Consider the following 16,877-nt stretch of genomic DNA (forward strand, 5'->3'; position numbering starts at 1 on the left):
TATAGAAGGTAAGCAAGTAATTCTCCTAGGTGTTTGGTTAATCCCATTTTCAGATGATAAAACTGAAGTACAGAGGAGAATAAGGGACCAACTGCATGGCCTAAAGGAGAACTAAAACAAAGAATATTTCACAGCTATATTACTATACTTCTCAGCATCATACAGAGAGACTTAATGAAAAAAGGATTTTGTTTTCAGTTTTACTGGTCAAAAAAAAAAAAAAAAAAAAAAAAAAAAATCACTATAATGTTAACCAGAGCATCAAATTAATACCGTTATCTTATTGCATTTCATGTCAATAACTGAGTGTGATGCAGTCTGGAATCTTACACACAGGAAAATCCAGTAGGGACATTGTCATGTCATCCTGTAAGTGCTAAAGTATCTGTCAGAAGCTCCTCCACTTAATTTTTGGACAGAAGCTGGCCAAGGGTTGATTCCTGAAGTACACTGGATTAGTGAACGGATTTGAAGTATGGAGCATTTATATTGTTTAGTGAGCCTCAGCAAAAAGAGATGGGGGGTTAGATGGCAGAATTTCTGCAAATTTACTAGAAGGGCATTCACAACTACAACCTCAGGGTAAATGAGCAAATCAACTAGTCTTTAGAGTCTATGTATGCAGAGGCAATCAAGGAATTTGGGATGCTTTGGGAGAATATTTTGATTACTAGATCTTGGCTAAAAAGCGAATGCCTGCTTATGCTTCCAATAAAACAAATAACAGGAAAAGAACAGTTATTATTGTACTTAATAAGGGGGAAAAGAGGGAGCACCTAATGCCGCAAACTAACTTACACAATGCGTGGCATAGTTATACTGCTATTTCGGCTCCTACTCATTATTTAATTTTGAAAAGGTAATGTTGACTAAAAAAAATGGTATTTGAATATACCTTATTCATCAAACTATATGTGCACTGCAACATCTTATGTGGCTTAATGTTCTATTATAGCAGCAGGGTTTATCACATGTTTGTAACATGAAGAGTAACATACTCCCACACATTACAGTGCATATATCGGAGGGTGTAAATCACTCTTATCTCATTAGAATTTATTTTCTTCCTAGCAACATGATAAGCACATCAGACTCTTTACACTACTGTAATTTGCAAGAAGTCTATAACAGCATTCTGGCTCAGGGAGACTTTTTCTTTAAAAAAAAAAAAAATCATAAATAGCTCCCATATAACACAAGCACACAACTAAATACAGCATGAAAAATAGCTATAGAGCCTGTAGGAATTAAGAAGTCACCTTTGTCCAAATAAAAAGAATATCCCTTATAATAAAGACATTTTTATACTGGTATAAGTATTTCCCACTTGCATCTACTGTTAGTATGCTCATACACTTAGCCAGAAAAAACCCTCATCAGACAACAAGAGGCTAAGATATGCAGCATTTAGTATAATAAAATATATTTAAACAATGGCAAGCTTGAAAACAAATCTATGCCATGTTATAAAATAAAGTAGCTTCTTTGCTTTCTTTACAAAACTAGTTGATAGAAAGCCTGCCAATAAATGAAAAAAAAAGTGTAAATATTTAAATATACAGAAAATAATATTACTGGTGTTTAAATTTTCTGTGTCCTGGAGCTTTCCCATTTGAACATTTAGCTAGTCAATTCAACACTGGCACAGAGTGGGAGGCAGAACATGCAGAGCACAAAAAAAGTAAATAATGGGTGCATCTACATCTGGACTTAACTGCAGAATTGACTAATTAGGTCTGCGGTAAAAGTGTCACTGTCTACATGAACGCCAGTGTTATAGTGCAGAAGATTAATTAACTCTACCATAAAATGGGGACCAGTACTATCTTATGGTGGAATAATTAACTGCACTGAAACACTTACGTAGACGAATAGGGTTGGGTGGGGAATGAGGTGCAAAAGTGAGGGGGCTGTTGCCTGCTGCCCAGCGTCAAACCGTAGCACCCTGATGTCCCATCCAGCCCCTCCACCGCCCAGTGCCAGTACCTGGAACCCAGGGCTGACCCCTTGTGCCCCCTGCCAGCCCAGGACTGCTCTACCCCAGTTGTAACTGCTGTGGTCCCCAGTGCACGTGAAGATGCTTCACCTGGGAGCAGCTGACTCCAGCACAAACTTTGCCAGAGCTTATTCAGACACACTAATTGCACTTGTAGATGTGCCCGATATGTAAGAAATCTGTCCCAGTCTGTAACCACCATTTAAGGCCTGTTCATAAACAGTAAACTATCCAACTAACCATCTTTAAGAAAGGGATTTAGCTGTTCCACCCTCCTCACTGATACAACTGTAAAGGGTTGAACAATGCTGAAACTCTGGCACCCGTTCACTTAGTTTCTGTAAAGGAATAACTCTGAGTCCCTTTAAGCACTGACAGTTAAATCCTGGCCCACACTGGAATCAGTTCAAGTTTTTTCCACGGGACTAAGATTACACCTAGGACTCTACTTATGGATTCCTGAGCTTTGAACAAATTCAAGTCTGCAGCTTCCCAGAGGGATGCAATACAGGTCAGCTGGAAGGCAGAAGCTATAAAACCTGAATGCGGAGTTTTGTACTGCACTGGCACTATAGCTGCATGGACAGCAAAAATATACCACTAGAATTCAAGGGGAGAGTCTCCATCTTGGCTTATACAGGTCAATGGGGATTATATTTACCATATCTGCCCAAATCCAAGATGACTTTGAATTTAAAACGACCCCCTAGTAATTAGGTTCTACAAGAGGAAAACATTTTATATGTTGGCCTAACCTTGCACCCCTTACTGCTCCTTGGTCCCCTACCCCTTGCCCCCTTTGCTGTCACCCCTCTTCCCTGCCACTGCTTACCAATGCGGCTGCTCTTGCCACAGTGGTCCTGGCCCCAGCCAGGAAGCAGTGGCATCAGTTCTGGTCCCAGGCCTAGGTCACAGCTGGAGCTGGAGCCGGAGCTGCAACAGCTCCCATGCTGCTATGCAGCCCCCTGCACTTTTCCCACACTGCATGCCACGATGTTCCCCACACTGCCCACCCCATCTCTCCCAGTCTCACACACTGTGCAGTCTCCTTGCCACCCTGTGCTCAGTCATCTCCCCCCACACACACACTTGCACCATGCAGTCTTCTCTGCACTTCTCCCTGCCACTCACCTACACTATGTGGTCTCCCCCATACCCCTGCACAGCACAATCTCCCTTACATTATTCCCCCCTCCCAACACAATCTCCTGTGTCCCCCACCCCCTCCCCACAGGGCAATCTCTGCCCTCCATACTCCCCTCCCCACACACAGGCATTATAAACACCTATACACATACATTGAAGCTACTCTGATGCAGTCTCCTCCATGTCCTCCCCCCTCCCCCAATACACACTACCTGATCTCCTTCACACTCCCACTGCACACCCCCTCCCCTGCCATGCAAGCCCCCCTTGGGCAGGCAGCATACTAACAGATAGTTAGTTGTGGCTCTGGCTTAGGTCCAGTAAATTTAAGTACGTACACTAATTTAGGCTGGAATTTGGCCTGCTATGTCGAGATTGTATTGAACCTTTGGAAGACTGAGAAGAAAGAGACAACTAGAGTCTTACAGAATTGAGTTACAAGACAACTGGAATTGGATTTCACTCACTTTCCAAAAAAATGAGAGGTACACAGGTGACCAGTGACAATTAAATGAATGGAACTCAACATCCACTGAACAGTTCAACAACTCAATTTTTTACAAGGACTTATGAATCATCCTGGGCCAATTATTTTTTAATGAATCATCTTTCAATTGCAGCTCTGACCAGTAATAAGCTCCCCAGTGGTTTAATTACAACCAATGGAAAAGATACACTACTTTGTTCCTGAAAAACTATAGTTTTGTGTGGCTTTAGGAAAGCAAATCTGTCAAACTGCAACTTTACCCAGGCCTGCAAAGTTTTGTCAAAACAAGTGCCACTTTTTGACACTATATATTTGTGTTCAATGCACAAAGTTGATACTAGTAGGCAAAATCCAGCTTTTGTGTCACATGAATAAAACTATCCCCAAAAATGGCACAGGATTTCCCTTGAACTACAGCAAAATGACAATGTGGACATGCTCTAATGACAGTCATGCCAACAGCTGTTAAGGAGCAGGTCTCTCTCTCTCTACAAGGTACCAGGTTTTCTGCTCACATCTGTCTGAGTGAGACCACACAAGACTAGAAAAAGTTGCAAACTATGCATAGCTCCAGAGAACTAGCAGCATTGCCAGGTGAATGTCAAAAAACTCTGGGAGAGAAACTTTCTAGAGCAGATGTAGCCCCAGACGCTACACTTACCGCTTAACCTGTCAGTGGACAGTTCAAAAAGTCCAAACAACATCATGAGAAGGAGAAAAAGTTGCCAGCTGTCAAATGCTCACATGCGTGCGACTACCTCATGCCACACACAAAGTGAAATTGTGGTAGTTTCATTCTCGATGACAGAAGTAATCTCTTTTGGTTTAACTTTTATCTGCCATAGGATAAAGTCTGTACATGAGGTTCTTGATGCCCCGTAGAGCCCTAACTATTTTATCCCATAGTAAATTGTTTGCATGCACATATCCTTGCCCTATAAGACACCCAGACACATGAATGGGAGATTCTTAAACCATTCCAGGTTCTCATATTCCAGGCTATAGTTATGACTCTGAACCAGTGTCCAAAACAGATAAGGCATCTTTCCAGATAGGACACAGACTGTCTTCCCCTAAATGGCATGCAAGCTTATTTCAACTGACTACGCACATAACTAAAGTGGTGGCTACGTCACTAGAAAAGAAGAAGCTGAAGTAGGTTAGCAATGGAAAGCAAAGCAAAAGCTGTGTGTGTGTTAAGGAGATGTTTAGAGGAAAGAGAATTTGCTTGGCTCCCACAGTGTATGTCCATGCTGCTGCAATGGCACTCCTGAAAATATCACTGACGCATAACCTTCTCCTGCCTAGTTGTGTTCTGCACGCCTCAAACGAGTGCTTTAAGGGCCCTGCTGTCATTCTGGAAATTGTGGTCTTCAGCCTGCGTGAGAATGGCAGCAGAAGTCACCCTCAAGGTGCCCTCTGCTATCTAACATTTCGAGGTCTGACTTGTGCAGAATAGGATGAAGGGGTTAAGATGCATTTCTTGGCACTACTCTTAGGAGTGCCATACAAACAGCATGCTCAGAGAGGGAAACCATCCAACATGAAAGAGAGTTACAGGATAAAAAGAGGACATAGCAATAGTTAAGGAGAGGAATAACCAAGGCTTGGGCTACCAATGCATTCATCATTTAGCACAGGGTAGAAGCTGTGGACCCAAGGAAAAAGCAACAGAAGTGGACGGCATATATCTGCAATAAGAACTTTTTTTTAAAGAAAGGCACTTTCTGGAGGTAGAAGGGAGAGAATCTCGGATTACCTTCTTTCTACTTCCAACATGGTCAAGGAGTATGTGGGGTCATTATGCAGAACCAGGGGAGTCTCCAATTAGCCACCAATACTGCTGCAGTAATAATAGGAGATCAGACTGAACTACTTATAGAGATGACCTGCATAATGTTTATGGAAATTTCTCACGTGGAGTACAGACCACAGAGAGGATGAGGACTTGGACATTTCTTACCGGAAGATGATTAAGTGGGACGTCTACTTGACCGAGGAAGTCGTCTCTAGTCTGTTAAACAGAAGAAAACAGAAATTAGTTAATTTTTAAAGAACAGGAAGGAGGAAAGAAGCTAAATGAAACACAGAACATCATATAGCTACCACAAGGACCACAGTTTTCTGGCATTTTACCATGAATGGATTCTACCTCCATAACTACCTCTAATAAGCAGATACAGTTCCCAAATTTCATCAGTGTATTTCCAATATTTCTGCAGTGTCCTTTAAAGTGCTTTCCTAGTCCATGGTACACCCCTCAGATGTTGCCATACTTCAGCTAAGATTTTGCCTGACAACCTGTTAACAGGCAGAAGGCAGGGTAGAGTTGTACCTTATAGACTGAATAAACTGCTAACAAGGGAAAGCCTGAAATACGATTAAAGGTAAATTTCCAAGCCTTCCACTAGGATTCCTAGCATTACGCAAGTTACAGATTCTGGGCATATACAAGCTAAAAATAAGTCATCACCTATGTATTTAAACTTAAAACATTTCACCTTAAGAATTTTTTTTCATTTTAATGGGGCCCCATTCACATGTACAGTGCTATTCCCTCCTAAGAGCAGAGTCAACTAGCCACTAAGGATAAAGCTGGATGATGACATGTAAGCACTTTTCTCTCATGAAAAATGTATCTAGAATGATACCAAACAACCGAGCACTTGTTTTTATGAACAAATACCAGGCTGATCTCAGTGGTTCAGGAGAGAGTAACTTATGAGATGCAATAACACATCCCAAAAACAGCCTTCTTACTACTTTTTCACTCCACTTCCTGGTGGTCTAGCCTATATTATGCGTGCTTCATATGGCCTACATTACATATGCTCCTATTTTGACCACAACAGCATGAAAACTGATCTAGTTAATGTATTTGGTTGCATATGCACCAGTTACATCAGCATAGCTTGTATCTGCTTGCATAGCTCTGCCAACACATGTGGTTTTATTCCTTTAAGGTATAGGAAAACTGCATGCAGACAAGCCCTGAGAGAGGACCACACAGGTAAAGCTTATCCTTAGTAAACGGTGGTAACTATACCGGAGATATTTAACAGGTTGCACAAAAACAGCTTGATCCAAAATGAGGATTTGCAAACCATACAGGTAAACTCACAGGTGGTATGAGAACTAGATATTCCATCAGTTCACTTCAAATCAATTTAAGAAAATGGTACATAAATTGGCATAGTTTAGGATCTGCTGCTCTACACTCAGAATCAGGACTGCTTAGCATCTTATTTGGCTTTGGCTTTCCTTTTCTGGATCTTCTGACCTCCATACTAAGATGTTGTTTCAGTGTTGTGTTTTACCCAAATAAGGCAGAAGGGCTCTGTATTTGTATTTGGATGAGACCACCCTACTTGGATTTATTGTAGATCCCTTGCTGTTCCAAGAACATGCTTGCCAGTCTATACAGCTGATTTACTAAGTGAAGAGAGGAATGTGATGCTGTATGTTTTAAGAATTTGCATATGATGTTTGAATTACTTTTTGCCTTGGTGCATGAAATACCTGTAGTTCCTCATTCACCTACTTCTCTATTACTTGGTAAAAAAAATCAGGTACAAGAATAGCCTAAATTAATAATTAATAAAAAAAATAAAAATAGAAAAAGATGTGAGGCTTCATAATGTATACAACCTGCCTAAATATTTTTATTGCCCTGTACTCCAACCCCATGGTTAATCATTCATAGCTAAATGAAATTGTAAATTCTTTGGTGCAGGGACTGTAATTTACAAGTTGTGCTGAAAAGGATCTCTGGTATAGGATATCTTAAACCCCCCCCAGGTATTTCAATAACATTTTAAACCGCAAAACAATGGTAAACAGAATACTCTGGTTCAGCAACAATTCTCTCTCTCTCTTTTTCCTCTCCTACCCCACCAAGAAGACAAATACTCTAATGAACTGTTAATGGAGCTGTTAAGGAAATAATTTATCTTTTGGACTGGATATAGATTGACGGTCCCAAAACATTCACATGCTTTTTAGAACATCAGCAAAGGGGAAGATGTTTTCCAGCAAAAGTTGTTCTATATAACTGCATTCACAATAATTACAGTGCTATAATGAGTGTCATGAAACATGAATACAGTTTTATTTTGGTGTTACTTATACTGCTATTAAAAATGCAAAACAAGAAAAAATGGTCTCATAAAAGCAATGTTACCATTAGGCTAGAGAAGGAATAAAAACAAAGCTGCATTTCCTGTTTTTATTTTTAAGTTTGAGGTTCCCAGTGCCTACTCAAATTCTCCCTTTTGCTTAACATCATGATCTTCAAGCTAAATGAATCTATTATTAGAGATCCACCATGCACACAGAATAGAGAAAGTCAAGGAAAAATAGATCTTTATATTCTAAGTACAGAACATCAGAGCAGAATATCTGAAGAATACTGTGATAGCACAGAGAACCAGGCTTATTTTTAAGTTAAATAGACCTGGCACTCTCGCATTCATGACAGATGAAAACTGAACTGAAGGCATGGATGTGAGAGGTTTAGCACCCTATTACCAACTTGATATCAAGCTCACCTCTAACACACACATATTTTGTTTCAGTACTGTATTATTTACAAAACAGCATTAGATTTTTAAATAATCTTATCTATTGGTCTATACAAGGTGTTCCTGTAGCCCAACCACCTTTAAAAATCCCAGAACAAAAACCAAAACCTGGGTCTCACTTGTTTGTTTTGTTTTGGGGTGGGTTTTTTGGCATCTTATGAATGAACTTGCCACCCTGAGCCCAATGCACTGAACAGAAATATTCCTGTTCCACTATAAACAAATCTCAACAAAGCTAATGATAGAAGAGCTCAAAGCTAAAATTAAAATGAAAAAGCTCCCCATTTCTGTTTTCATTATGCATGTCAAGGGCAACACTTGCATATTAAAGCAAAGCTGATTATAAAAATAAACTGGAAAAATCAAGTCAGCTAGAATGTCAGTAGTTTGTCAAGTACAGAACAAGAAGTGTATAAAGCTAACTGGCCAAAACAGGTGCTCTCCAAGTGACGACTGGATGCAGCGTTTTAACAGAGCCTGGTTTCAAAACACGCCTGTGTTGCCAAAACCAGTGAAGTTACATAAACAGACCATGTGAATGAAGGGCACTTTTAACAAGCATAATTTAGATCAGGGACAAGGGTGGTCAGTGATAGCATAGTCTAATCCAAGACAAGACATAAGGCTATTAAATCAGGAGACTTGAATCCTAATGCCACCTCTGCCATTGACTGGCATAACTTTGGACAAATCTATTAGCACTCCTGCATCTCATTTTCCCAGCACCTCCAGTCACCTTTGCTAATGTCAACGTGAGCTCCACCACTAAGGCACTATTTCGTAGTTCCCGCCTCCCACCCCAGTGTGATGTGCATAGTATAAAACTTCCAATCATCTACAGCAGCGTTTCTCAACCCGTGGGCCACAACAATATATGAATGGGTTGGTAAACAAACTTTAAAAATGGATTCTCCTTTAAAAGAGGAAAACGTGGCTAACCGTGGCTTTTCCTTTGCAGGCTGGCAGAGTCCCAGCCTGCAACAGGCTGCTCGGGGTCCCCCTACTCCACTCCCCGCCCATCCTGCCTCACACCCACCCTCTGCCCCACACATGAGGGGGCTGGGGCTTGGGGGCAGCGGGTCAGGAGTGCGGAGCGCTGGGTTGGTACCAGCCAATGTTGACAAATGGGTCCTGGTACAAAAAAGGTTGAGAACCACTGATCTATAGAAACCCCACCGATGTAGTGTTATGAAGAGAATAATGACTAATTAAAATCAACTTCAAAACCTTCAATGATATGCCTGGAAACTTCCCCTGTGGAACTGGTTCTATTCAAGAAGAGCAAGCTGGAGTAATTCTTTAAAAGGTATGCTCCTATAACAAATGCATTCCATTCCAGCATATTAATCACATTAACCTGGCTAAAAGCTATTCCATAATGCATGTCATCAACAAATATTAAATATTAATTAAATGGGTCTCAATTACATGTGGTAAATAAGTTGTAACTGTTTTGAAGATTGGGAAATGGAGGCAGCTTAAATCTCTTTGAGAAGGTCACAAAGCAAGCTCACAACATTTGGAAATATGGAGGGTAGGGGATGGGGTAGAACGCCTGATCCTTAGTCCTGTGCCTTACCCGCTTCCCTACGAGCAGCAGACAGGAAACTGAATCCCAGCTAGAACCAAGTGAAAGTGATGCTCCTTATGAACTAGAAGCATGTCACCCCGGCCTCTACACTGTGTAAGTATTGAATCAACATAACTGCATATCCTCTGAGTACTGACATTTCTTGTGGTTATTTTTAAGGCGGTAAAATGCTGCCAATTTACCTCCTCAGTTATGTCCTATTATATCATCTACCACACTAAAACTGCATACGAATCAACCATCTATTAAGGATTTTAGTTTTTTTAATCCCAAGAAGCCACAAATTTCCTCAACATATAAGAATAAAGAACTAGCAATAACTAAACAGACTGTGATTACATTCGATTTTTACTAATGAAGATGGAGAACTAATGGACAAATAAGGACAGTTCAAAGTAGCACAAATAAATCCCTCAGTAATTACTGTAACTACAGAAGTGCAGAGCATAAAGGAACTCATTTCAGGATCTAATAGAAATGCTTGTATTACCTCTGCAGTGCCCAATGATGTTTTTAAGACAGGAATATCAAAAAGTGTGCGACTACCTAAACTTCAGACTGTACACTATGTGTTATGGTCTGATGTACCAGTCCCCTGTATTGTAGAGATACTTATAACTTGCATATGTGGTTTACACTGATAGTACTCAATTTACTACACTAAACATCAAAAAAAAACGAGGAATTGAAAGTGTTGAAGAAAATAAGAGAATCAGCCTTGATTCTGAAAAGAAACCATGTTCAGAGGATTGGTCATTTGGGACCTAGGTAAGTACTAATACCACAACAATTTCATCATTGCTTTCCCACAGTAATAAAGCCCTGACTATACTTTTAGTGTTACTATGCATGATAATTACATTTCCAGTGAAGACAGTTGCATGCTGGCTGGAATGGGATTGTTTTAAATCATGTATGTATACGACTTAGAAATCACAGCTTTAAAACCAAGAATGAAGTAAATGGTTTTCATGACCCTGCCAGTTCTTCTCACATGGCAGACAAGACTGCTCCGACGTCTTTTGTTGGTGCACTAGTCTAAAATTTTAGCAACAAATTATCTCCAAATCCTGTCACTTCTCAGTTACACTTTAACACACTCCTTGTGCAAACAAGCAAAGTGGTTCACCTTTCTATCCCAGTTCATCGGTACACAGCTTAGCTGACTCCTCCTTGCCAGGACAAAATAATGCAGGGCCTCTCAGAAAGGAAATGAAATAAAATCAAGAACAGCGTTCATAAGCTAGACACTGCATGCCCTCAGCTTCCAGTACTATGTTATCTCACAACACCACGTTTTGAGTATTTCACTAGGATTATAAAATGGCTTTGAATGTGATGGAACAAAAACAGTGAAAATGATGTTACATGCCATTACCAAAGGACAGTTTATAAATAATGGAAGTCAGACTGTAAGCAGTAGAGTACGAGTGCCTGTTTATGAGAACATGCCCAGCACTGAGCCAGCCAGTGTTACTATACTTCCCAAGCTGTTTCAGAAGTGTACAGACCTGAACAAATATTCCACACAAGATATTCAACTGCTATTAACACAATACTTTAAACAATAGACACATATATTGCAACTGGATTTGCAGCTAGACCAATTTACTAACTGTCCATTATCATAAGTCTTTCCTCTGGAGGAAACCATTCAGAACCAGGTAGAAAAGTAGGTTAAGTCCAGAAAAAGATTATTTTTGCAGAAAGGAGGAGCTAGAACCATGAGTTTCACTTGTCTCTGTAAATCTGTATTATTAGTAGGGCCCTACTGAATTCGTGGCAGAAGTGGGCTGTGTGGCAGCTCCTTTAACCTTGCAAGTTCCCCCACGTGCCCTCCTCTGCCGATTGGTGAAAGGGCCTCGTTGCTTGCTCCTGGTCATCAGGGGGACGAAAACCACAGTTTTAGACATGGTGCTGTTTTTGCCTCCTGGCCAGTCAGCAGGAAGCATCAGGGCCACCAGGGCCCCTCTACCAATTGCTGGGGTGGGGTACAGGGAGGAACCTGCAAGATTAGAGGAGCTGCTGCATAGCCCACTTCTACCGTGAATTTGGTAGGGCCCTAATGATTAAGTGTCTACATGGAAAGCTATCCTCATTCGAGACCTACACTGCTCTAACTCCCTTCTGCAGCTGTTCAATCACTGAACTTCCATGTACAGGTGGCAAGAGAGAACACTACTTTGTACTGAAATCTGTAAGGAAAATTTTTCACTCCCAATTCACTCTTTCAACATTTCATGTCAAACCCTAAGCTGTGATCCAAAAGGATGAGGTGACCATAGTTTTTCACTCTACGCAGTGATACCATACAGGTGGCATTCTTCTGCTGATGGCCTTCATTCTGGATGAGAGCTTTCAGGCCCTTACCTAAACAAACTGACTATGATTTGAGAAAGATGTTGTTTCCAGTATTAATTTTGGCCTAAAATTTGGCTACTTCTTAAATAAATAATTAGGAAAGGCATAACCTCTGAAACCAAAGTTGTTGGGATTTTTTAAAAATATCTCCCCCTCCTCCCTGCAACCTCATTTTTTGTAAACAAATGTTCTTGTTGTTAGAGAAAAGTAGTGAAGCAGTGTTACCCAAATAAGGAAGGCATGTTTCCTCCAGTTCATTACATGTTCAGCAAAAGATAAGAATAAGGGGTTGAAAAAAAAAATGGTGAGGAAAACCTGATTTTACATTAATGCGCTATACACAGGTTTTAAAATACGTACGTATAGAATCAACATATTATAAATACATGTATGCTAAAAAATGCCCTTCCTTGTCAATTCAATGTTTAAGAATGGAACTTTACTATAATGCTAGTTTTAAAGTATGCATATAATAATGTGTTCATGCATCAGCCTTTTTAGTATCTTACCTAAGCAAGAGGAAGTTCAGCTGCTTGATCTAGGGGTATGATATTTCCAAAGATATTAAGTTTTGGTAATACATATGCACACTATATAAGCAGTGTATGTATTTGCCCACCTCACCAGCCAGAAGACTAGGTTTATTCTTCCTTTCATTAATCTATCATCTAGGATAAATTCCAATCTAAGGTTCTGTAACGTTTGCCAAAAAATCATCCGTCTGTCAGTAGAAAAAGCCCACACCAGAATTTACTTGTGACACCAGATATCAGGGCCAGTGACTGCCCAAACAACCTGACGCTTATTTATAACCACACTATGCAGAGAATTCCAGGAAGTGCATGCTGCTCTTCCAGCGCCAAGTTTACATATTTATCATAGCAGAGCTTTAAGTTTATTATTAAAATTCATACTTTATATGATAACATGCCATAATATTTCTATCTAAAAAACAGTTGTATGACAATAAATGAGGTGGTCCCTGATACCAGCATTCTGACAGCATAGTTAAAAACATGTATATGTATTACAATTGCTAATTATTTCTTTGAACTCGGTATCTTTATGAAACTAGTTTGAAATTTTGGGAAACTGGTAACAGCACAAAAAAAAATGGCAGCATTTTTTGCTTCTGAGTTACTAACACACAATTTGTCAAAGCATATGAATTTACTCCCCCACAGACTTCAATAGGTCTAATCAAAGTTAAGCAATTTCTCCTTCTCCTTATGAAACACTGGATCGATACTTTATCAGAAGTATCTGTAGCTTTTAGCTCAAAGAGGATGCGTGTACACAAGAAATTAATGTGACACGATAAATTCTGGCACACTTTGTGCCAGAGAAAACTGCTCCTGGGCGCAGCATCTGTACATGTGCCCAGGGCCCCAGCACTTTGAGCTGGGGTGGAGCAGCCCTGGGCTGGCAGTGGTCCTGGGGGTATCAGCCCCGGGCTCTGGGTGGCAGCGGAGAGACTGGCTGAAGTACAAGGGTACGGAAATGCAGGGCTAGGTGGCAGACTGCCCTTGTACTTTAGAACCCTCATGCCCCAGCCAGACCCTGTCACCATCTACACGTGCATTTTGGTGGAGTAAATTACTCTGCTGTATGATAGTACTGTTCCCGACAGCTGACTGGCAAGAGACATCATGGTTTAAAAGAATGAGTCAGGAAGTCTTGGGTTCTACCTATCCTGGCTCTGCTACCAAATTACTGTGCGAGTTTTGGTGAGTTACCTCATTGTTCTACGATTTTTCCCACTTCCAAAACAGAAATATAATTTTCATCACTTTGCTACTCCTAGAAGTATTCAGAGGGTTCATGTGTAGACTATACTCAGAATCAACAATATTCTTTTGAGCATTTGAATTATGTAGCATATAAATTACTTTAACAAAAGTAGTATACATGCATTGCCTTCACATCTTTAGATGATTCATTTTAACCTTCCCAAGTGTCCCACTCATTAAATTGCCCAGGGAAGAACATACTATTCATTGCTATCGTTTCAAGGTATCTGCATCCTTCTGTAGTCATCACTGCCAATTATTAATATTTTGGTCACATAGCTAAGGTTCTCTCCACAACTCAGAGAGAGGGATATTGTTGAAATAATACACATGCGTTATGTTATGGAGCAGTCCTCTAGCACAGGGGTTCTCAACTTTTTTTTCCTGAGGGTACCCCCCAGCATGCTATAAAAACTCCATAGCCCACCTGTGCCACTACAACTACCCCACTCCCCAAATCCGCTTGTCCCAGATACAGCAGGTGGGCCTTGGCAGTGGGGAGCCCCATGGCCCCACTCACCGGAGCAGAAGCAGTGCAGAGTCTTGCCCACCTCCCCGCAGCACCACCCACAAGATGAAGGCTGTGGAGTTGGGTGAGGCAGGCCTGCCCCCCACCCCTTCACTGGGACTTAACTGAGCTCCAGGGAGTTGAGGTAGGTCCACCCCATAGTGGGCCATGCAGACTCCCTGAAATCTGCTTGTAGCTCCCCAAGGGGGATGTGAATTTGCAGTTGCGAATCACTGCTCTAGCAAACAGTGAGAGAGACCTGGATGCAATGGATGAAAGATCACTCTAAAACCTTTTAATCTTCGCTAGAAGCCACATATAGACCTCACTCAAGCTTGTAAAGCAGTGAGTTTAAACCTTTATTTAGGATAAAAATACAGGTAGTGCTTTCTAAAAACCCAGTAGAGCCGGGGTGGGCAATTATTTCAGCTAGAGGGCTACTTAACGACCGTTGATGGCTGTTGAGGGGGTGGTCCCACCCCTTAACAGGTATCCCACCCCCTAATCTCCATCTTGGGACCAGAAGTCCCATCCCCTAACTCCTGACCTTTGTCACTGGAAGTCTTTCTCCTTGCCCCCAGAAGTACAACTTTTGGGAGGGGGTTAGTGATCTTGGAATTACAAAAAAACCCAATCATATACTAAAAATCAAACACCTACTATATGCATGTTAATTTTATTTCAAAAACTTTTTTTTCCTGGTTTACATGTGTTTGCATAGTATATATAGAGGTGATTGCATAATAGCTCAAAATAAATTCTTATTTATGTATATTGTGTTGAGGGAGCATGGGGTGTGGGTGGGGGTATGTAGGGAGGGATTTGTGAGGGTGTGGGTATGTGTGTGAGTAGGTGTGGGGTTCGTGGGCAGGTGTGGGGTTCGTGTGGGGGGTGTGGGTGTGAGAGTGTGTGGGGTTTGTGGTGGGGGGTGGGTCCTTCTGCCACATGCCTCTCCTGCACACAGTCCCTGCTGGCAGCAGTAGCAGCTCCCGCTCCCACACTCCCTCATGCACAGCCTCTGCCAGCAGAGGTAGTGGCAGCAGCAGGTAGAGGGCCCTTGAGGTGTTCATGGCCATGGCAGCCAGAGCCCCCTGGCAGTGCACAGCTCCAGCTGAGTCCCTAGTCCACTGGTGCACACCTTCAGGCCAGACCGAGCTGGCTCTGGTCCCCTCCAAGTGGAGCTTCCAGCCCTCCAGTGGTGAGCTACATGTGACAGCACAGAGCCCACCCAGCCTGATGGCACATGACTCCCCACTGCTCCCAGTCTGTGTGCAATCAGGATGAGAGACTCCATGATGCCATGTGCAGCTCCCTGCTTGAGCACTGGAAGCCCCACATGGAGGCATGGAGCCAGCCCGGACCAACTGTGTGACTTTCTCCTGCAATGCCATGAGCCCCACATCCTGGCGCAAAGCTAGCCTGGTCTGGTACGAAGGTATGTGCCAGCAGGTCAGAGACTCAGCTGGAGCCACACACTGCCAGGGAAGGGCCATGAACATCCCAACAGCCTATTTCCTGCTGCTGTTGCTGGCAGCAGGCACTATGCACCAAGGTGGGGAATGTGTGGTGGGGGTACCCATACACAAACTCCACACTCACCCACACAAACCCCCACGCACACCTTTCCCTCCTGTAGGCAGGAGCTCTTTTCCCCACACACCAGCTGTCCAGTCATGTGCCATCACGCTCGGTGCATCCACACGGGGCTCCCAGCTGGAGTGTTGTGAGCCCCAGGGAGGTAGAGGCACAGACTCTGCCTGGTCTGATGATGTACAAGCTCTGAAAGCCCGCTTCCTGCCAGTTTTCAGATGGGTAGCTGCAGGCCAGTAATAACTATTTCTTTGGAGGGGCTTTGTGGGCCAGATACAATGGCTTGGTGGGCCAGATCTGGCCTTTGGGCCCTTTTTTGCCTGCCCCAGCACTACAGAATAAATCTGTAATATTCAGGAAAGAGGAGGAAATTCCTTGACTTATAACTTCTCTCTTTTGATTATTGACTACCATCTTTAAAAATATTTCCAAACCCATATGCTTGCCCAGCTGAAGTGGAAACAGAATTTTTTCAAGGCCAAAGCAAGAATGAGGAAAAAGGTACAAAAGAAAAAGCCTGCTGAAATGAAACCATACACAGAAGAACCATGCACAGGGTAAATAACTCAAGTATTTCAGTGAACTTGAACATACTATACAATTAAAATACCTGTATTCCTAAGGAAACAAGATATACTGCACTCAGACTATGCACTTCCTTCATTGCACACAGATTATGAAGACCTAACTAAACAAAAACCTAAAGTTTAGAAAGGTATAGGCAACTGAAAATAAGCTCTTCTAAAAGGAAGTACTGGGCAACCTTGCTAATAGGGAAAACATTACAAGCCCCACTTTTATACTATTTCATTTGAAATCTTTCCTTAC

General features: G+C 41.8%; 1 protein-coding gene across 4 annotated transcripts in view; it reads right to left on the reverse strand.

Annotated features, from left to right (window-relative positions):
* NEDD4L (neural precursor cell expressed, developmentally down-regulated 4-like, E3 ubiquitin protein ligase) overlaps positions 1–16,877 on the reverse strand; it is a 259,010-nt gene that overhangs the window by 96,050 nt on the left and 146,083 nt on the right. For all 4 annotated transcript variants that reach the window (XM_019531744.1, XM_019531743.1, XM_019531740.1 and 1 more), the window contains one exon: positions 5,593–5,643. Coding sequence is in view for 2 of the 4 variants with exons in the window: in XM_019531740.1 (XP_019387285.1) it covers positions 5,593–5,643 (51 nt within the window). In the remaining 2 variants the exon portion in view is untranslated. The remainder of the gene's footprint in view (positions 1–5,592; positions 5,644–16,877) is intronic.

This window comes from Crocodylus porosus, unplaced genomic scaffold (assembly GCF_001723895.1).
Source record: "Crocodylus porosus isolate Cpor-Errol unplaced genomic scaffold, CroPor_comp1, whole genome shotgun sequence".
NCBI lineage: Eukaryota > Metazoa > Chordata > Crocodylia > Crocodylidae > Crocodylus > Crocodylus porosus.